We start from the raw sequence: 22667 nt of genomic DNA, 5'->3' as shown, positions 1-22667 counted from the left end.
TACATTAATCAGAGTCGCAGTAGTCTCCTTTAAGTCCCTTGATTGAAACTCTTAGACAAAGTATGTTTCCTGTGGTTTAAGATTTGGGCTATTCTGTCTAAACTGCTTTACACTGTTGACCAGCAGTTTCAGCAATCAGCATTACTACTAAACTGGTCAAATCACTTTTACCACAGTACCGGAAAAGAAAAGAGGTACTGTTTTGCTTAACTGTTTATAGTTTTAAAATGAACTCATGATCATTTTCTTTCTTGTTCTTCTAGCTAACAAAGGTCATTCACAATGTTTTCACAAAAAGAAAAGCAAATTATTTTGATAGAGTAAAATTAGTAAGATTCTTAGAAACCCCTGAGAATCTGGACTAATGACAGGACCTGGGTTAGTGGATGTGTCAACTAAATTTGATAGGAAGTTGTAAGATAGATATGCTGATTGCATGTAATTTCCTCTTTCTTCACTACATCCTCCACATTCAATATAGTCTGCCTGTTAATTGTCAGTTTATCCTGTTTAATCATTAAGGGTTAATATTAAAATATGTAGACAGTTTCTGAACTGTATTTTAGTTGTAAGAGATGTGTGTATAATTGGGATTTTAAAAGTCATATTGAACTCTAGTCATTATAATCTTAAAATTCATAGGTCTCGTTAATATTTTAAATTATTTTCCTGAATTAATGCTTAATTTAAATGTTTTATGAGCTAAATGTTAAGATATATACCCTCTCATATAATTTTATAAAAAGAAGCTGTCTAGTATAAACAAGTTTTACTAGAAACTTGTTCATTATTCAGACAGGTGTATGAAATTTTATGTTGATCAACTTAGTTGTCTCTCTCCAGTATACCAAACCTAGCTTTATCTTGAAACTTGTTACTATTCATAATAATCATAATGGAACAATAGTAGAATAATGATAATAGCTAATGGTTATTGAGTATTTGTTTGTGTCAGGCCAAGATCTCATGACATTTTATGTTCATAGTAGCTCTCAGTGGTAAATAGTGTAACCCTTTTCTACAGATGACAAATCTAAAGCATGGAGAGGTTAGCTAATTAATTTGCTTTGAAATTCATACATTTGTAAGTGTAAATGATGTAAGCCCAGGCAGTCTGATCCTAGAATCCAGCTATTAACCACTCCATGACAGGGTGATCATGGAGTTGGAAAACACAGATAAAATTATTTTATCCTATATTGCAATATATATAATGTATACTAATAAATCATTTCCTATATATTTGCCTGTGTTTCTAGACTTGGTGATCATCCTTTGTATTAAGCACAGCATTTAAAATTGCTTTGTGTTAAATCCCTTCTTGCTAATTCATAACCCCATGAGGAAGCCTGGGTATTTGGAACATTGCGAGTTTGTGTTCCACACCCAGCAGCTTGCTGGCAGCGGGGATGGGATCTTTCTAATGGCTGGGCTGTTCTTCACTTCTCTCTTAGTTTGAGGTGGTAGAAATTTTAGTTCAAGTCTCTGTTTCCTCTCTTCCTGGAGACATCTTTGGTCTCCTGATCACAAGCAGTGGTCATACAGTAGGATAAATTCTGCCTCCGCAAAAATTACTTTGCAGGCTCCACATCCAGTGTGGGTGAATGATTGTGAAACACTGAGAATTTGGAAAAACGTATTAAACTAGGGTTGATAATGGAACCAGACCTTTTTGTACTAAATATATCTGTTCTTGGAAAGTTCAGTGGTATGAGAAAGATTTTACAACTTTTTAATGACTTACTTAAAAAATTGTAAGCGACCTGTTTTTTTAGCTGACAGGGAACGGCATGTAAAGACAACTAAGTTTTCAGGTCTAAAATCGTAATTTAGCATCTTCAGTTAACATAAAAAATGGACAGCATATTGAAGTATTAACCTCTAAAGAATGTGAAAAGCTGCCTGCGCTGTTGCTTTAGGATGAGCTGTTGTACTGTTTGACTGGAAGGAGATTGGTTGCTTATCCCACTTGTCTCTGCTTTTTCTCCCCAGACTGTGAAAGCACTAAACCACTTAAAAGAAAACTTGAAAATCATTCACAGAGGTGGGTATGAATTGGTTTTTTTTAGACTAGAAATTAACATTTTTCCTTCATAGGAAAAATAATTGTTACAGTGCACTGTAGAGGTTTCCTTGAAATATTTGTATTTTTAGCAGAACATACTATATGTACCCTAAAACTTTATTATTAATTTAGGATTTTTTTCCCCTTTGGGATTCTATAAATTTCAGTCTAACTTATTAGAATGTTGGGGCTTAGTTGAAAAATAATTATTCATTTTCCTTATAATTAATGTTTCTCTGTCTATACAAATGAGGCAGGAAGGTGAACCTGTGGACCTTCAAAGAAGAATCTGCAGGATAGCACCCTTGAGCATTTTAAAGGCATGCTACTGTCCCTATCAAGTGTCTCTTTAGTTGAGAAAGATTCTTTAATTATTTTTACATTGAAATTCCTCTAAAGCATTTGTATTTGTGAAAGCAGTGATCTTGGCCTTATGAGACACAGGTCCAAATTCAAACATTTGGTGTCTATCTGTTGGAAGACGGTGGGAATCCTGAATTTAAGTTAGCAGATAGGTTAAGTAGTTGCTCTATCTGATTACTATGCCAGACTTGGGGTAGTGAGGTGGTGGCTTTAAAGAGGTACACCAGCTCTCTGTCCTCAGTGGATTTGTAATGGACAAACCTAAGACAACACGTCACAGTGTGTGATTCAGCCTGACAGTAAATAGGACAGAAAGGAAAAGGCTGTATTCAGAGATGTGAAAAACCTTGAATTCTAAGGTAAAAGGATTCTAAGGTTGTAATTAAAGAAATCAGTAATTAGGGCATTTATGTAGCTAATTTGTATTTGAGGTTGACCCTGGACCACTGAAATTAGTTAACCTTGAACAGCAGAATATTTAATTTTGCCTGGCTTAATGCTTGTTAAAAATGATATTGGGTAGAAAAATAAATTAATTAATTAAAAAAATAATATTGGGTAGGCTTCTTATTTTCTCTTTTGGCCTAAAATCATGTAGGATTAGGTCCCTAAACAAAATTATTTTGTTTCTTTTGTACTTCATCTTGTTCTTGTTTTGGATTTTTCCAATTTTTGGCTATATTTTGTAATTATAGGAGTATTACCTTTAGGGCATCTGACAGTTACCTTAGAGATTCTCACCAATTGCAGTAAAGCACTAAGACATTGTCTGAGGTTAAATAAAAGGGAAAGGCTTAGAAAATAACTTTAGTTTTCCTGTTACTAAGTAAAATGATGTGTTTATATCAATCTTTTTACCAACTGGGATCAGTTAGCTTTTTCGCTGCAAGTAGAGTGCTTTTGATTACAAGTAGTAGAAAATCCTGTTAACTGGCTTGAACTACAAGGAAACTCATTATCTGTCCTAGTGAGTGCAGAGATGGGGTGGCTCCAAGCACGGTGTGATTAGGGCTCAAACCCCCCTGTTTTTGGCTCTGCTCTCCGTAACATGTCAGCTCCATCCTCAGGGTGGTAACAGCTAAAGCAAGTCCTGTGTCACGTCTAGACATGACAGCCTCTTGAGGAGCAACTCTGGCTTATTGTGTGGCTGTCTCAGGAGCAGGGAAATCTCCCTTACGTGTCTCTAATGTTTTCTCTTGTCTCATTCACCAGAATGGCCTCCTGTCCTAACCTAAATGAGTCCCTCACGAGGGGCATGAGGCCACCCTGATAAGCTTAGACCCGTCAGGACCCAGTGTTTGGAGGTGTGGGTAGCTTTCCACAGAGGAGGGTGGATATCTCAATAAAGTGAAGGTTCCACTAGAAAGGATGGTGTGGTTAGGAGTGGATGTTTGATAGGCAGTCAGCGTGTCGGTGATGGTAAGAGCTCTTTTCTGGACTTTTTTGTAGATCACCTTCTGAGTTATAGACAGATATTTTTGTATCCTATATTTTTATCCTTTTTATTCATGGAGCCATGACAGTGACAATGAAATGGATCGAAGGATTGAGATAGAGACAGAGAATTAATGAGCAAGGGGGGAGAATTAGCTCGCTAGCTGATTTGCACACACTGGCAGAGAGTTAGTTGATGGTCATTGAGGAGGAGGTGATAACGTAGGGGCCAGCGAGGCCAAACTGTATAAGACCTGGAGAAGCAAATGGAAGAGATTCAGCTTTCTCAAGTGTGCATTGCAGGAAAGCACGTACACTCTGAGAATGGTAAAAATGAATCCGTTTTCTCCAGGGTGACTCTTAAGATCAGAAAAATCTCTCAAGGAGAAGTAATTATTAAGTGGATGCATTTAAAGAGTACTGACAATGTTCAGTTTTTGTAATAGGTGTTTTCATTTCCACAACCCTGTAAGTTAGGAATTATTACTTATATTTTGTAGATAAGGAAATTGTGGTTGCTGAGTGGATTAGATACTTTCCTAAGTCGGATCAAGCTCTCCTTTAACTAAATTGTGGATTTATAATTTGTACACTTTGTATTTAGTCATATAATCTTTGATATGCATTGTAAAGTAGCTTATTATATACTCTTACAGATTAAATTCATTCTACATGTTATGTCTTTTAAGTAATGAATTTGAAACAAGTAAATGAATGTCTCGATAAAAACAAAGAAAATTTTATAGAATGCCTAAATTTAATATGAGGCATTTTTTGATAATGCGTTTTTAGCATTCAGAAAATTTTCTCATCTTCTTATCTGTCTGAATTTTAAGGACTTGATCACTTATGTTTTCTAAGGTTTTTCCGTATTTTTCCTTAAGATACTTATTGTAGCTCATTTGATTGGTTACTTGAACATTGAGTGACATCTGTGTCTTGCAGATATCAAACCTTCCAATATTCTTCTGGATAGAAGTGGAAATATTAAACTCTGTGACTTTGGCATCAGTGGACAGCTTGTGGACTCCATTGCCAAGACAAGGGATGCTGGGTGCAGGCCGTACATGGCAGTAAGTGCAAAGGCCAAACCTTTCTCCTTGACAGTCATTGCATGGAGAGCCTGCGCCCTTTAGTGCTGTGCTTCTAAGGAGTCTGCTTTGGTCCTGTAGTCTCACCAGACTATTTTCCTCTTCTGTGAAGACCAGACTCGGTTCTAGCTTCTCTATGAAACTTGGCGGAACTATCCCAATGAACTCCTATTTCATTATCTTGCTTTATTCCTCTTGCCTGGGACTTAGCATTTATGGCCTTTTCTGATTATTAGTTTTTCATTATATTCTAGTTAGTTCTCAGAAGGCTTCTTTGTGTTTCTAAAGCCCCATATGCTGTCTTGACTACAGGAGGTAATATTGTAGTAGACACATTGATAACGTAGGTGGTGCTGTTTCCAGTTAGAGAAGAACAGGAAGACAAGTTCTTCATAGAACTCAGTATGTCTTGTAGAGTCTTTAGAGGTGGAAGAAACTCACTGACACATCAAGGGTAGAGGCCTTAGGTATTTCCCAACCTGGAGCATCATAATAACTGCGGATACATAGGAAAGCTACTTATACTGGTATATTTATTTTATAAGCAGCCAAAGTACCGATCTACCTCTTTTTTGAACAGGTTTCAGATGGTACTCAAGGTACTATTCTGCAGATAATTTTTGCCTTGGCCTTCCTCATACTTATTGATCTTTCTCATATCTATCTATCTATCTATCTATCTGTAATCATATATCTTTCTTTTTTTTAATTTTTCTCATGTTTGTTTTTGTTGCTTTGCCTAGAACTAGATGTGTTGAACAGTATTGATAGGATTCTTATGTTGCTTGACTTAAAAGCAAACATCTTTTTCTGGTTTACTAAGTGTATGTATGTGTATCTGTGTGTGAGAGAGAAGAAGAGTGAATCAGGAAGGGCTATTAAATGTTATTAAATGCCTTTTTGGTGTTGGTCAGTATATGATGAAATGTTTCTGTGCAGCTGTTGATAGGATACATCATAGCAACATACATTTCCTATGGCTGAACCATTCTGGCATTCCAGAAGTAATCCTTATGTGGCTCGTGGTTTATATGTTTAATATATTTTTACATGTGCTATGTTAATATTTACGATGGCTACATAAAAATGTTTGAGATTGGTTCATAGTGTACATTGGAAAGGTTTTAGACAGGTTATGCTAGCTTAAAAAATAAAATTGGGAAAATTTTCATCTTTATTTTATTCATTTAGTAAAAAAGTATTGATCCTTTGGGGTGATCAGAAACATAATTTTGGCCTCCTCGAGCTCAGAAAATTTTCCCCAGAGCTCAGAACAGTTGTGATAGTATAGTTTTCTGTTCCTTGAGGTTGAAATCCATCTTGGACAGGAGTCTTTGGGGAAAGATACATAATTCTTTGAAAACTGCAGTTTTACTGTTTCCTTACCATCACATACCCGTGTGGGTGGGTGTGCAGGTGTGTACATATACATACTTTCCTTTTCTTAGCTGTTTTACATGTTGGGTGTAAGAGCTGTTTACTGCAGTGTTTTAAGTACCAAGTACGTGGTAGTTTTAAAATCTGTCCAATCTCTTTAATACACCTCCTTTCAAAAGGCAATGACTAAGCACACCCTTGAGTGTGGACTGAGTTTAGCGACTCACTTCCCCTGAATAGCATGGGGCAGGAATGACATGCATCCCTCTGGAGTGGGTCATAAAGAGGCACGTGGCTTCTCTTCTTGTTTTCTTTCTTGGTTTGCTCACTTTGGGGGAGGCCAGGTGCTGTGAAGACACTCAGGCAGCTTTACAGAGAGACTCGTGTGCTGAGAACAGAGGCCTTCTGCAGGAACTGTGTGAGTGAGTCCGGTGACGAGGCCTCCTGCCCCAGGGGGGCCAGCAGCCCTGGCTGACATCTCAGCTGAAGCCTCATGGGAGGCCCTGAGTCACAGCCACCGTCAGAAATGCTCCCTGAAGCCTGACTCAGAGACCTGAAATAATAAATGTCTGTTGGGTCAGCTCTTAAGTTTTGGGATGCTTTATTATACAAATAGCTAACCAGTACAAAGTGATTCATGTTAATCTTATTACTTACTTTCAAAGCATTTTAGCCTGTATGTTTCTGCCTTTTGAGACATATTAAAATTCTTCTTTTAGCATGATAAATGGTCAGTTAAAAAATGAAATATTGGAAAAGGTCTGTTCTGTGTTAATTACATTTATTCAGCACTTCTTTTTTGCCTCCTTAATATAAAAGAAATCGAGGAGTTCAGAATCTGCTAACGTTGCAGTTGTCAGTTTCTCCTTATCCCTTGGTTTTTATTTTATACTTCAATACAAAGTAACTTGAATTGTGTATTTATTATAAATTATAGGTTTTGGATATAAAATTGTTTTATCTATTACTTTTTTTTGCTGTTTTTGTTAATGTTACAGACCCTAGTCTCTAAGTTGATATTTTCCTCCTGTAGTTAGTTTTAAGAAGCTTTTTGTTTCCAAAAGTTATGATTTAGATTTAGGATATAGGGTCTTTAATTAGTTTCATGGATCTTAAATCTCTACTCCTCTCAAAGAATACTTCTCAAAATGTCAAAAATATTACACATACAAATAAAGAATGAACATGTGTCAAAACTGTATTTAACTCAGTAATGAGAAAACTGGACAAACAGGTGGGTGAAACTGGCTGAAAGAACGTTTGCATAGTTTTGTATTTACAGTCACTAAAGAAAGAATATTGGAATGAGAGGGCTCATCGCAATATAAACTTGCTAAGTATCTCCAGGTCAATGAAATAATAACTTTGGGGGCTGTCGGACAGAAGTCACTTGCATCCCTGCCAGACGAAAATGTGTAGGTTATTGTGTTGCTTACGCGTCTGGGCCCTAACGAAACAGGTACACTTACGTAGCCCATGGGCGGGTTTGCTGGCGCTACACTGTGACACTGAAAGGAAGTGGAATCCTTTTTGGGATTTATTTCCCGGTGTTGGATAAGTTTTCCTAACACACACATGCTAGAAATTCCAGCTGTTTGTGACATAAACATACTTAGAATGACATCACCACCATAACCACGAATGATTGGTGCCCATTTTAAGTGTACAGTTTGAATTTTGACAAAATGTCGTCAGTCATGTAATCACCACATCAATCAAGATGTAAAATATGCCTGTCACCTGAGAAAGATCACTGGTTCTATTTTCTGTCACTGTCAGTTTGGTTTGCTTTGCTTTTCCTCGGGTTCTGTAGAAGTGCCATCCTACAGTGTGTGCTGGTTTGTGCCTGCTTTCTTTTGAAGATGTATCCAGGCAGTCCTGTGTATTAGTAGTTCAGTCTCCTTTATTGCAGAGAAGCTGTACATTGTATTAACAGACCATAATTTATTTATCTATTCCCATGTGAATATCTTGACTTTGCCAAGTTTTTTAGTACCTGTTATACTTCTGCAATGATTTAGGTCTTGCTGCCTCTCAGCGATGTTTTACAGTTTTCAGTGTGGATCTCTTGAGCACCTTTTGAATTTATTCCTGAGGAATTCATGTTTTTTGATACTAATATTGTAAATAGGATTTTTAAATTTTTCCCAATATTTTGCTCTTATTATAGAAAAGTAGAACTGATTTGCATATTTTGACATTGTGTCTTATGACCTTCCTGGTTTCACCGTTAATTTTAGTAGGGATTTTCTAAGTAAACAGCTGTAGAAATTCAAATGTTTGTGAGTAAAAGCCGTGCTTCCTCCCCACCCTCCCCCACCTGCTTGCCTTTTTGTACTGGCTGGACCTCCAGTATAATGCTGCATAGGAGCAGTGCCTTGTTCCCAATGTTAATCAGGAAGAGCTTGTTCTGTATTTCACCACTAAATGTGATATTAGCTGAAGGTTGTTTTACATTCCTTTTATGAAATAAGAGTTATGCTAACAGTTGTTATTGTTGAATTTTATCAGATACTAATCCTACATCTATTGAGATAATCATACGATTTTCACTCAGAATGGTTCTGTACATACTGTGCGTTATGTTGATTTTCAAGTATGAAGCCCATAGTATATTCCTGAGATAAATTCCACTTGGTTATGATATATTACCACTTAATATGTTGCTGGATTACATTTGCTCATACTTTAACAATTTTCGTGTCTGTATTTACAAGGAATATTAATTGTCTTGTAATGTTTTCATCAGGTTTTCATAAATGGTTTTTCTGGCTTCGTAAAAGGAATTGAGAGGAATACCCTCCTTCTCTGTGTTTTGAAAATAATTTGAATAAGGGTGGTGTTATTTCTCCCTTGAATGTTTGAAAGAGTTCGCCAGTAAACTTATCTGGGTCTGGACTTTGTGGAAAGGTTTTTAATAACAGATTCATTTAATACTACTTTTGCAGTTATTCAAATTTCTATATTATCTTTGTAGGTTTTCATCTTCAAAGAATGTCTATTTCATCTGTTTCTGTAAGATCAATAGTAATGTCCCCTCATTCATTCTGATTTTAGTAATTTGAGTCTTCTCTCTCTTTCTCTTGGTTGGTGTAGCTAGCAGTTTGCCAATTTTGTTAATCTTTCCAAAGAATCAACTTCTAGTTTTGTTGATGTTTTTGTATTGATTTTTATTCTGCATTTCACTTACTTCCGCTTTACATTTTATTACTTCTTTCCTTCTCCTCGCTTTGAGTTTAGTTTGGTCTTCTTTTTCTAATTCCTTCTTTTTCTAAGCTATCAAGGTAGGCTATTTATTTGCAATCTGTCTTCTCCTAATATATGCAATTAGTGCCATAAATCTCCCTCTGAGCACTACTTTCACTGCAACCCACAAACTTTGGATAATTTCATTTTGGTGATCTCATTTTCATTGAAATTAAACATGAGTACTATGAAATAATTTACTGAAATTATTTCAGTAAGTAATTTCATTGATTACTTCACTTTGTAATTTCATTTTATTAATATTTATCTCAGAATATTTAAAAACTTTTTCTTGAGACTTCTGTGACCCACGTGTTATTTAGGAATGTGTTGTTTAATCTCCAAATATTTGGGGATTTTCTAGGTATCTTTCTGTTATTGATTTCTACTGTAAGTACTTTGTGGTCTGAGCACATGCCTTGCATGATTTCAGTTTCTTAACTTTGATAAAGTGTGTTTTATGGCCCAGAACATAGATTAGTTAATGCCTGTTCCATATAAGCTGGAGAAGAGTGTGTGTTTTGCTGTCGTTGGATGGAGCAGTTTCTCTCCTGGTTGACTGTCTGGGATTTTTATGTGATGTGTATCTTATCAGGTAAATAAGTATATTTACAACTAAAAGTGAAAGTGAATAAAAATAGCTTCCAGCGAATATTTATGCAACACAGTACTCATGTTTAAAACAAAATGCATAGGTCTCCAACCTGATTGTTACTGACAGGCAGAGTACATAACACAGGGACTACTATGCTTCTCTGGACATTTCTTTCAACAGCAGTTACTGTCAGTCTTAGCTAAGGATCCATTGTCAGCTCTGTGCTACTGATACCCTCTCTCTCTCCTTCTCCATCCCTGACACACTGTGTAAATACTGGTCCCTTATTTCAAGGAAATGTAAAGATGTTCCCTTCATAGAAATTACTAAAAATGATTTTTGCTGTTTTTATGATAGGATAATATGTTATGATACTGGCAGTGCCTTAATTTGGCTAACAGTTAGACTAATTGACAAGTATCTTTAAAGATACAGATGTAAATCTGTATCTTTAAAGGTATAGATATAAATTTAGCTTTATGATAAAGAGTGAGTGGAGCAATTATAATAAATTTAGCTCGTATTTGCTTTTGTGTCTCAGATATACTGTGGTATGTCCTTATTCACTGAAGCAAAGAGTGATAAGATCTGAAGACTTAGTCCTTTTTTTCCTTCTTTTTACCATCACTTGGTACTAATCTGGCCCTGTAATTCTTTTTTTTTAATTAATTAATTAATTTATTGGCTGCATTGGGTCTTTGTTGCTGCATTCGGACTTTCTCTAGTTGTGGCGAGTGGGGGCTACTCTTCATTGTGGTGTGCGGGCTCCTCATTGCGGTGGCTTCTCTTGTTGCAGTGCACAGGCTCTAGGTGCATGGGCTTCAGTAGTTGTGGCACATGGGCTCTGTGGTTGTGGCTCGTGGGCTCTAGAGCACAGGCTAAATAGTGGTGGCATGTGGGCTTAGTTGCTCCACGACATGTGGGCTCTTCCTGGAGCAGGGATCAAACCCGTGTCCCCTGCATTGGCAAGCAGATTCTTAACCACTGTGCCACCTACCAAGTCCCTGGCCCTGTAATTCTTTATTTTTTCCTTCTTCCTCTCCTTTTCTCCCTTTGTCTGTTCTCAGCTTCATTTTTGTAAACCCTCGTGAGTCCTTAGGGGGGAAAATTAGGCTTGTATTCCCTTTATGGAGGAAACCATTGAGTCGGGTCTTTCCTTGTTGTTCGTTTTCAGTATAATACTGGCTTCCTGTTACTCCCAGTCTGTCCCTAGACGTGGATCCCTGTAGGAGTGTGCTGGCATTCTGGCTGCCTGCCCAGCTTCTGCTTCCATTACCTGCTCCTGGAGGGTATGTGTAATGAATGACTATGATCTCTCTTTGTGTTTCAGCCTGAAAGAATAGACCCAAGTGCATCACGACAAGGATATGATGTCCGCTCTGATGTCTGGAGTTTGGGGATCACATTGGTATGTTCATGTTGACTCAACCTTCTCATAATCATGTTACAAGAAATTTAGAAAGGAAAGAAAATTTAACCAGTCTTTCACCACTCATAAGAACATACTCTGTCTCTTCTAGTCTTTGATTTTATATACCTGTTTCTCCCTGCCCCCCAAGTGTTGAAAAACGAGTGTTTACCTTAAAAATCAAGCTAGAGTTGATTATTTCCATGGTGGCTTGGTGAAGTGCTTAGGGCTCTTTAATGTAATTGCTCTGGATCTCTCAGCCACAGATACTAGGAGTCAGAACTGTGCTCAGAGCAGGAACAGGGAGGCCAGTTCACCTGCCGTCAGTGCAGCAGTGCAGGTGCATAGGCGCCTCGTCTCCAGCAGGAGGCGTACGTCCAGTCATGCTGTGGACAGTGTGCGTATTGGGTGCACGTGTTTATATGTAAGAAGATGGTTATATACTACTTGGAATCTTCTATTCACTGAATAGAAGAGGCACAAATGCTGAAAGTAATTCCGTTGTTGAGGATCAAGAACTACCGAGGAGACAATTCTCAATGAAAGTTCTGCCTCAGGACAACACTGAGAGAGGATAGTATGAAGACTACTTAGTTCGTAACAAGCACAGTGAAATAAATGTTCTCATCTATGGACTGTACTGAAATTCTGGTTCTATTTTAAAAATAGATTGTTTTACCAGAGCTGAATGGCATTTTTCTAATTTCAGACAGAGCAGCTTCTTCCACACTGGATGTGAATTTTCCGTCACTAGGTGGGGCTGTGTCCTGTTTGGTAGGCAGCCCAAAACTTTTCCTCCCATTTTCCTCCCATCTTCAGTAAGACCCCAGAGCCCCGAGGCAACAGGTTCAGAGCAATGAGCTTTTCCTGTAGTGTATTAAGTACTGTCCGTTTGTTCATTGGCATTGTATGGCACTCAGATCCTCGTTCTGAGGCTCACACACCCTTGTGAGCTGTGCTTGGTGAGTCATGGTGCCACACGTCTGGAGACGTGAAGGCTGATAGCTCAGTTCTGCAGAAGACTCCATCTGGTTTCCCTTGTGACCAGACATGGGAGACACCTCATGGAGTCTTTTCTCAGCGTGAAGCCACTGACGACAGGGGATTCCTTCTCGATTAATCAGGAGAGAACATGAAACTTGGGCATCTTTTAGGTCTGGTGACTGAAGCAAGACCTATAGCTTCCAACAGAGAAAACTATTTGCATATAAGGGATATTCATGATTCAGAAATACCAGTCTATGCCCAAACCAGTTATGTTTAAGAAGCAAGTTTTTACTTTATTGTAAAAACAAAATTTTGTGCTGTGAAAGGTTTTAACATAGGAATTTCTTTTTTGCAATTTCCTTTAGTACATCTGGCTAAACTTTGTTTAAAAGCAGGGCATGCAGTACTTATAATTGCTTTGTAATTTATTTTTCATATAGACATTACTTTCCTATAATTTTATAAAAATTATGAGATGTGTGAAATTGACTTCTAAGATCCTAAGTCTTTCACCTTATGATGTGTATCCTACTGTTTCCTTCTCTTATTAAAACCTGTTCTCAAGAATGAATCTAATGAAGTAATTCCCATTGCTGTGAGTAATCAGTGAGGTTTACTTCTTCCCAAGCATTTATATTGTTTTCAAAAAGAAACCTCAGCCAAGGGAGTGGATTTCTGTGTGTGTGTGGGGGGGGGGTGGGTGTGTGGTGTGGGTGGGTGTGCGTGCCTATGTGCGTGCCGCCTGCTTTCCCACAGGCGCGTGTGCAAGTGGAAACTGTGCTGAGCTGGTGGAGGCATCTTTTGGGGAAGAAGGCCTTCCTATACCCACTTCCTGGCAGAGAATGGCTTTATGTTTGCTCGATTGCCTTCCTTTCATTGTGTAAGCTAGTGCTTTAGTGTTTGACTAAACCGACAAAATCAAATCTCAGCAGAAGCAGCTCTGAAACCCTCTTCTCAGATAGTGCTCTGTCTCTCATGTGCCGCCTCTGATACGTTTGGGGTCATCCTCACATATCCATCACCTGTCATTGCACATAAAATGGGGTTCATGCAGGCCATGCTGCAGATTTAAACCTAGCTCTTGGGAAAAGCACCATTTCTAGGTTTCCGTTATCCTCAAAACAGAGTGGGAGAAAAATGAGAATACCGTACACAAATATATTTGACCTGTGACAGATAAGGACATACTATCCTGATTTCTAAATATCATTTCCACTTAGCCTTAATAATTCTGAAGATTGCATCTCAACCCGATCTTGATTTGGTTCAAGGCTTTTTGAAGAGTTTTGCTTGGAGTTTAGGTTTACAGTGTGGTCTTTCCAGAAAGGAGTAGTAAATAATGCCCAGTGTATTTTGCTTTTTCCTCTGTGTTCTTTTTAGTACGAATTGGCCACAGGCCGATTTCCTTATCCAAAGTGGAATAGTGTATTTGATCAACTAACACAAGTCGTGAAAGGAGATCCGCCGCAGCTGAGTAATTCTGAGGAAAGGGAATTTTCCCCAAGTTTCATCAACTTTGTCAACTTGTGGTGAGTATTTGATTTGTGAATACTCAAAAACATACGGTGAGAGGACAGTGAGGTAGTTACTTAATCTTAACAACGTTGGTACTTTGTACTGGGGAAGGGGGCCTTCTTCATGTCACTGTGCCCTCTGAGCTGGGACTGTGGCCACTTGGAAGGTTCCAGCTAGCCTGGAGAGGCGCCACTTTCTTATTCTGCTACTCAGGTGCTGATGAAAAACAGATGTAGGTGGTGGAGTCCAGATTTCTAGTACCTTGTACAAGAAATACAGCCTCGGTGAGACTGATCATCTTGTTCCGATGTGGTTCTGACAATGAAATTGGACCAGCATCACTTGGAAGCTTTTACTAAATTAAGATCCTACCAGATCAGACTTTCGGGGGTGGATCTCTGCTCTGACATAACACATAACGTAGTTGGGTGTATGTAGTAGAGTCAGGCCCAGAGCTCAGTTGGTAGAACCATATATTGGCTCACTGAGATCTTATTCCAAGGAAGGTATGAACCCTATGCCTGATGTTGTTTGTTCACCTTTAACAGGTGTGTGTGTGTGTGTAGCATGTAAGAATAAATACATGCTGATATGGCAACAGTACAGCCGTGCCTTATACTATTTCAATCTATATTTTAAATAAAACCTGTTTTGTTATCATTTGAATATTTTTGATAATTATTCTGTTTATCCAACATGATTTAAAAGTAAGATGTTTGCGAGCAAAAAGCCAGAGCGTTTTGTGTATTCTTCTTTTCATTTTTGAAAATGCTTTTCTTTTTTCTCAATTTTTTCTTTCCAGGAATGCTGTTTCTCTCTGTTCTTTTGATCCTAGAAGACTAAGACTTAATGTTTCATGGTCTAGCATTGCCCTCTTTTTGAATATGTAGAAAGCATTCTTTGACTCCAGTTTTCAAGTCCCTTTCGTCTTCTCTAACCAAATTCTACTTTTGTGTTAGTTTTCAGAGGGGAGAGGAATACCTCAAGATGTTCCAGATAAGAGAGGGACATAAAGATGACTCAAATAGGCTGCTTCTTCCTTTTAAAGAAAAGTCTACTTTTACCTATTTGTACACGTATATACAGTAATTACAAAATGTGATCATTTTATATATTCCACTTCAATGAAATATTTGGTTAAAAGAATCTGTGTGAGTCATAGAGCATAATATCTAAAATGATCACCTGGGAGCACTCCACCAGGATTGTTTTCTTCTTAATTGATGATCTGTTTATTGGCTTTGTTATATATAATGTATGTGTATATTTTTTACCTGTTTACTTCTGTGTCCCGCGGTGCAGGTTCTCTCCTGTAATAATGGTTATAGGCTTCGATCTCTCATTGTTTTCCCTGAGCAGGCACATAGTTCCGTCTTGTTCCAGGTCGTTAGGATCCGCAGTTGAAGTATTGCCTGTTTTTGTGATACGCTCGTACCAGCGCTCTGTATTTGTCCATTTTCCCTTCTGCTGTCCCTGAGCATTTTCTCTTATCTAACCTGGATCGTTCAGATTCCTGTTTGGTTTCCTCATAATCCAGTATCAGCTTGTTCCAAGCCATTTTCCTTCTTTTTGTCACAGTTGTATTTTTTTATAATGCATAGCTATCTCATCATTACTTCTCTGTTGAAAACTGTCTAGAAAAAAACCAAATAGCAACAGTCTAGAACATTCATTCTTAATGGAGTGGTATCACCCTCAAGGGTCAAAAATTTGTTCCGGGGAGACAGAAAATCTTGGATAGTATAATGGTTTGCGTCAGATATACAGTAGTTAACGTTCACGGGAAGGAAGGGTAGTAATGAAAAAACGATCAAGAAACATGAAGTCTAATGCTAAAAAAAGCAACAAATGAGAACCTACTATATAGCTCCGGGAACTCTCCTCACTGCTCTGTGGTGACCTATATGGGAAGGAAATCCAAAAAAGAGTGGATATATGTATATGTATAGCTGATTCATTTTGCTGTACAGAAGAAACTAACACGATATTGTGAAGCAACTACAATAAAAATTAATTTAAAAAAAAGAAAAACAACAGACTAGAACATAAATCTGCTTTTAATCGAGATGGGATTATGGAATAGTCTAAAATACACTTAAAAATAAAATAAGTATATTTAAGATGCCCAAGGAAATAAAGGTGTAAGTTTCATTAAAACTGAGGAAGAAGTAAACAGAAATGAAACAGTTCGTTATGTAAACTCTTTAATTAGAAGGCTTGGAAATGAAAAACCATAGCTATTGATACAAAGATACAACAGATGTAATGTACTCTGGACTGGAAACACTTGAAGACAGAGTTGGGGAACTAGAAGATGAACTTGAGGGGTTTCTCCGACATGACATAGACTAAAATGTATGAAAGAAAATAGTTAAGGATCAGGGAGAAGAGAATGAGTAATTCTAAGATGTATATAATGGAAATGACAGAAAACAACCCTGACAGTGGAGAAACAATATTTAAGGAGTTAATAATGGAAAACATTTGAGAATTGATTTAGCATAGGTGCGCAAATTAAAATTAAAGTCTCTGTATCATGTAGGATAACTAGAGGTAAATTTATACCCAAATGCACTGAAACAGAATGGAGAACAGTGATGAAGTGAGAGTTGCAGAGGGAGAACTTAGAGGACCGGCAAACATGAATGAATCAGGCTGACAGGACTCGTCGTCGGCAGCGGTAATTGCCAGAAAACAGTGGAGCCATGGCTCCAGAGTGTCGAGGGAAGATAACTGTCAGCCTCATCCCCAAGTTTTATAACTGGGCACTCAGGTATCATTCAACATAAGAAGGAAATATAGAGTTGTTTTTCTTCCCCCCAGGAATGGAAAGCCCAAGAGTTTACCACTTATAGATTGTTTTGAAAAGATATATTTGACCAAGAAGAAAAGTAAGCTCAGCAAAAGGGTACTGCAGGTTGGTTCCCTGGAAAGCAGACTTTGGGAGTAGTAATAAGTGTCCAGGAAGTTGGTTAAGTGGTAGTGATCTTTGGATCGACAACCAGCAGAGGGAGGGAGTGCAGAATTAGGTAGAAAGGGGAGTTGGGGCTGCAGTGCAGCCTCAGCAAAGGCCTCCACAGGCCCTGTAGGAAACTGTGAAGCTGGGCTGGCCCTCCAGGGTTGACTGGGGCAGGAGAAGGGTCTTGGACTTTTATGCCCCTCTGTGGGTCAGTCATTCGATTCAGGCTGGCCACGGAAGGCCAAGGTGGCTCTCTTCAGCTGACGCCATCCCTTGGAGGCAACAGCTGAGGGTTCTCTGCTGGCAGCGCTCTCGGCAGTGGAGGAGTTCAGGCCTTCACTCCTGCAGGGGGCGTCTGTGCGGCATCCACTGCTGTGGGTGCGGGATGCGAAGAACAGCACTGAGTTTAGAAACAGGGGACCTGTGTTGCCCGGATTCAATTAATTCATTTATTTATTTATTTTTGGCTGCATTGGGTCTTCGTTGCTGCACACGGGCTTTCTCTAGTTGCAGCAGGCCGGGGCTACCCTTCATTGTGGTGCGCAGGCTCCTTATTGGGGTGGCTTCTCTTGTTGCGGAGCACAGGCTCTAAGCACATGAGCTTCAGCAGTTGCGGCACATGGGCTCAGTAGTTGTGGCTCACGGGCTCTAGAGCACAGGCTCAGTAGTTGTGGCGCACGGGCTTAGTTGCTCCGCAGCAAGTGGGATCTCCCTGGAGCAGGGCTTGAACCCGTGTCCCCTGCATTGGCAGGCGGATTCTTAACCACTGCTCCACCTAGGAAGTCCCCAGATTCACTTCTGATAGTAAAAAATGAATTTCATTGAAGTTGGAGGAGATGGTGATTAAGGTATGGTCCAAGATAGATCAGGTAAATGCAAACAAAATGAAAGCACTTATGGCAACATTAATTAGACAAGGTAGAATTCAAGGGCAGAGGTTTTTACTATATTAATATAGTTCCTTAGTGAAGTTGTAAATTTTTAGAACAAAGAACACAGGATTAAGATACAGAGTGCAAAATGTTTAAACTCTAAGGATAAGTTTATAAAATTAATATATAGTTTACCTCCCAGGCTTGCTGAATTACAAGGTTCTCTCAGGGTAGTGTCTGTATAAATGTATGTATATATGTGTAGAAACACACAGGCACACAGACACATACACTTACAATTTCATACTTACATATACATTCACACATTTAACTACATAGTATTCTAACATGTAGCTATGCCATGGTTTATCCAGTTTTCACCAGTTAACTGGTTTCTAATTTTTCGCTAATGCTCCTGCACTGAATATCTTAAAGACAAATCCTTAGATTGTAGATTGCCTAATTTTTTTGTGTGTTTTTTAATGTTTGGCAGGTTGTCTACTTTGTAACTTTGTATCTGAAGGAAAAAAAACTACTTATTTGATTGTAATATTTTGTTTGTGAAAATAAAAACACTTGGGTAACTGTCTCCATTTTAATGATGTTATTTTTTGTGTTATTTTAGCCTTACGAAGGATGAATCCAAAAGGCCAAAGTATAAAGAACTTCTGGTGAGTCTGAGACTTTGGGAACTGGAGGTGTTTCCTCACCTGCGAAGCCTCCGCATGCTGGTTCACTAAGCTGGCAGCTGAGCTCTCTGTCACAGACAGCTTGACCTTATTGAGTGTTTTTAAAGATGTTTTAAAACAAAGAGATTTGGAAAGAGAAAATTTGTAGGTCTGATTTTTCTACTAATTTACTAGCTAGATTCTCATGGAAAATTTTAGCCTTTACATGTTATAAAAACTACCCCAAGGAACTTGGACATTCACTTTTAGGAGCCGTTTTCCACTGCATGGTCTGTGTGTGTGTAATGCAAGCATAAGAATTTATTGTGCTTATTCTGTCTTTATGAAAAGCTCTCACACAAATTTATATCATATGACCAATTCCCATTTCTTTGGAAGTTCTCTCCCTTCCATGGAACTTGGGCTTTTTAAGCAGTGTACCAGATCTGGCCCTGGTCTTGGCAGTGAAGAAAGTACTGTGACCTAATAATATGGGAGTACTTTAGGAAAAGACCTGCTTGTCGCACTTAGCTTCTAGCTCTCCAAGGATGTTAGGTAAAACCCCAGTCAGCCCCAGCACTGACTGAACGTCTTCAGTGGGTGTACTTAGCGAAGCTCTGAGAGAAAAGTATCGCTGGGGAGGGAGGATGGAAAACTGGGTTTGCGAGGCAGACATGGAGCCTTCGGAGAGTACGGCACACATGCTCATGGGAGACGTTTCTGTTGAGCCTCTTTGGAGCAGGGGTCAGAAGGGTCGAACACGAAACCCCTTTGGAAGGTCCTTGTGCTCTCCGCCGGGAGACGTGGGAGGCTGGAGTCTGTGCACAGGCATGGCGACTGGGATCCATGCAGTTCTGGGCTCTCAGGTGGCGTCAGAGGCTGCAGCTCTGCTTCATGCTGAGGAACATGCACGCCCTGGTACCCACATGGGTGTCAGGCCTCACAGCCAGTGGCTCCTCCAGAGCCTGACACTGCGTGTCGCGTCCGGGCAGCTCACACCCACGAACACGCCTGCGTGGAGCACAGGCTGTGCTTGCCGTGCTGCCGTCGTTTATGGCGCGCCCTGCTGGAGCCTGCTGTTCTGTGCTGTGTCGTAATTGGGAAAAGTTCCACGTGAGCTTTGATGTGAATCTTGATAATTTATTTTCTTCTTTTTTCAATATTCATGCAGAAACATCCCTTTATTTTGATGTATGAAGAGCGCGCTGTCGAGGTCGCATGCTATGTTTGTAAAATCCTGGATCAGATGCCCGCTACTCCCAGCTCTCCCATGTATGTCGATTGATATCGCTGCTACGTCAGACTCTAGGCAAAAGGGCTGAGAGGAAGCAAGACGTAACGAATCTTCATCCCGCACCACAGTGTTTTTATTGCTCGCCCAGACACCACGTGCAGTAAGATTGGTGTTTGTTTCCATCATGTCTGTATACTCCCGTCACCTAGAACGTGCATCCCGTAATACCTGAGAGATCACGCAGTGTTAATGCCGGTCAGAGAGACCTCATCCTGCTCTTTCGTGATGAACGTATTCATGAAATGTGGAAGTTAGTACGATCAATTTGTTGACTGTGATTAGATCACATTTTAAATTCATTTCTAGACTCGAAACCTGGAGACGCAGCTACTGGAGTGGTGTTTTGTCAGGACGTGATGATGGATGCGCTGTGTCTGAACACAGGCTCGGGCTGGAGTGAGGAGAGCGGGCACAGCCAACGAGAGACACTGCCTTCTGGAGCTGGGAGACGGAGGAGGGGTTTACTTTCTTCACCAAGTGCAATAGATTTACTGATGTGACGTTCTGTTGCTTTACGGCCACCGTCGATGTCTGGGGAGTGATGTGCCCAGCCGGATTCCCTGTCTGAGATATCATGTTCAATCAAAGGGACTTTATCTTTACCAAAAATCATGTTGTGATCAGAGAGGTGAGCATTGAAAGATGGAGACAGGACAGAATGTGTTCTTTCCTCCTTCCCCGTCCTCTGCTCTTCACTGGGAGACTCAGGAGTCTGCCGCTTGTCAGAGAAGGTGCTGACCTGAAGCACATTCGTGCTCAGAATCTGGTGTGCTGCCTGCTGGATGCTCCACCTGCCACAAACCACCTGGACTGAGAGAAGAAAACAGTGCGGAGGGCAAAGTTTACAGAGGTTTTTAACCGTAGAATCTTATCTGGAACAACTTGTAGCAGCTATATATTTCCCCTTGGTCCCAAGCCTGATACTTTAGCCATCATAACTCACTAACAGGGAGAAGTAGCTGGTAGCAATGTGCCTTGATTGATTGATACAGATTTCTTCTAGGCAGCAAAAGACCAAATCTCAGTTGTTTGACATCACTGGTCCAGGTCTTCAGTTTCTGCATCTCTTTCCTCACCTGTGTGGTCTATTGCCGCTATGTGACTTTTGCTTAACCCAATATTTTGCCTTTTTTTTCCTGTATCAGAAACTTTTATAATTACCAGGGATGTTCCTTACCAAGGACTTTTAGCCCCCAATCTCTCACATGCTCTAATGTTTAAAAGGCCTAGAAGCGTGGGGCCAAGCTGATGTGGTAGGTGATAAAGGAGCATCTTTTCTAGAGAGAACACTTGGCAAGAGGAGGATGTGAAGTGGCAGCCTTGTAGGTAAGCTCGTCACCTGCGAGAATCTCTAGCAGGTCACCACCATCTCTTGGAATTGGAATTCTACAAAAACAAACAAACAACAACAGTAACAACAGAAAAACAAACCCCCCCCCCCCCAAAGAACCCAGAATAGTTCTAAGAGGCCATTTAAATCTGCCATCTTCTGCTGTCCTTCCTCCCTTCCCCTGAGCCAGGTCTCCGTGGTTTTGCTCTGGCCTCCCTGGCAGCACCGAGTGCTGTGTGACAGTTGGTCAGGCAGCACAGTGAGTGAGTGGCTCTCGCACACTGGAGTACAAAGCAGCCTGGTCTGAGACACAGATGGTGCCGTGACAGAACCAAATAGTGGTAGGCTGTGTCTCCTCCCAGGTGACGGTCACAAACACTTCTCAACAATAAAGGGAGAATGGTGCTGTTTACAGTTACATCCCTGTAAATTTCAGAATTCACCAGTGGTTTATCGCTTTGGTCCACTTGCCTGACTTTCCTATTTTCTCCCCCGTGGCATCTAAAGCCCCAAGACTTGCCAGTGTTGTACAGCAAGCCCTGCAGTGTCTGCCTCCAGCCACACCAAGCCATCCTCCTCCTCCGCTCCCGGGACTCGATGAATCTGTGTCTCTGCTGTCACCCTTCCGTTCGGCTCAGCATAGGGTCACTTTGCCATATACAGATGGAGATAAAAGCAATTCTGACTGTCCAGGAGCTAATCTGACCGTTCTATCGTGTGGATGACCACATAAAAAGGCAATTTTAGTGTATTAATCATAGATTATTATAAACTATAAACTTAAGGGCAAGGAGTTTATTACAATGTATCTTTATTAAAACAAAAAGGTGTATAGTGTTCACAAACTGTGAAAATAGTGTAAGAACTGTACATTGTGAGCTCTGGTTATTTTTCTCTTGTACCATAGAAAAATGTATAAAAATTATCAAAAAGCTAATGTGCAGGGATGTTGCCTTATTTGTCTGTAAAAATGGAGCTCAGTAACATAACTGCTTCTTGGAGCTTTGGAATATTTTATCCTGTATTCTTGTTTGAATTCTTCCTCTATTTAAGATACATACATGGACTCGAATTGTTTATGTGATGGCTCTACCCTTTTGCCTGCAGGTCGGTTGTAATAAATCTAGGATGTGATGATGGCTTTGTGACTTGATTTCCTGAAGTGAGACCCTGAGGGGGAAAGTCAAGTACATTCCATTAAATTATCCGTGCATTTCACACTGGGAAAAATTCTCTTCTTCCGGAAGTGTTTATGACTTCTTTCTTTTTCTCCCCCCTTCTTGTGGTTGCTATTTCTCTGCTTATTCTTCTTGGAAGAAAGCTTCGCTTTCTGTTTGAGTGGGTGTGACGGGGTCTCCAGATTCGTTTCTTTGTTGGTCGCCCTGACCTGACCCAGCATTTCCAACTGCTGAAGGAGGAGGGTGCTGTCCTGTATCCCGTGTCGTGGTGGGCAGACAGCCTGT

At 39.8% G+C, this 22667-nt stretch overlaps 1 protein-coding gene across 12 annotated transcripts in view; it reads left to right on the top strand.

The window, feature by feature from the left end:
• The window catches only part of MAP2K4 (mitogen-activated protein kinase kinase 4), a 95176-nt gene extending 73861 nt beyond the window's left edge, over positions 1-21315 (top strand). For 9 of the 12 annotated variants that reach the window (XM_057714186.1, XM_057714184.1, XM_057714189.1 and 6 more), the window contains 7 exons: positions 1993-2044; positions 4808-4935; positions 11502-11579; positions 13947-14095; positions 18538-18583; positions 19752-19852; positions 20181-21315. In XM_057714186.1, the coding sequence (XP_057570169.1) occupies positions 1993-2044; positions 4808-4935; positions 11502-11579; positions 13947-14095; positions 18538-18583; positions 19752-19852; positions 20181-20274 (648 nt within the window). In that variant the 3' untranslated portion in view covers positions 20275-21315. Of the gene's footprint in view, positions 1-1992; positions 2045-4807; positions 4936-11501; positions 11580-13946; positions 14096-18537; positions 18584-19751 lie in introns of all 12 variants that reach the window. The other 3 variants (XM_057714185.1, XM_057714195.1, XR_009049895.1) reach the window with 2 other exon arrangements.
• The last annotated feature ends 1352 nt before the right edge of the window (positions 21316-22667 follow it).

Source organism: Hippopotamus amphibius, chromosome 17, assembly GCF_030028045.1.
Source record: "Hippopotamus amphibius kiboko isolate mHipAmp2 chromosome 17, mHipAmp2.hap2, whole genome shotgun sequence".
In the NCBI taxonomy this organism is placed as follows: Eukaryota; Metazoa; Chordata; class Mammalia; order Artiodactyla; family Hippopotamidae; genus Hippopotamus; species Hippopotamus amphibius.
Note: the sequence above shows the minus strand (reverse complement) of the source record. Positions and strands in the feature narration are given on the sequence as shown.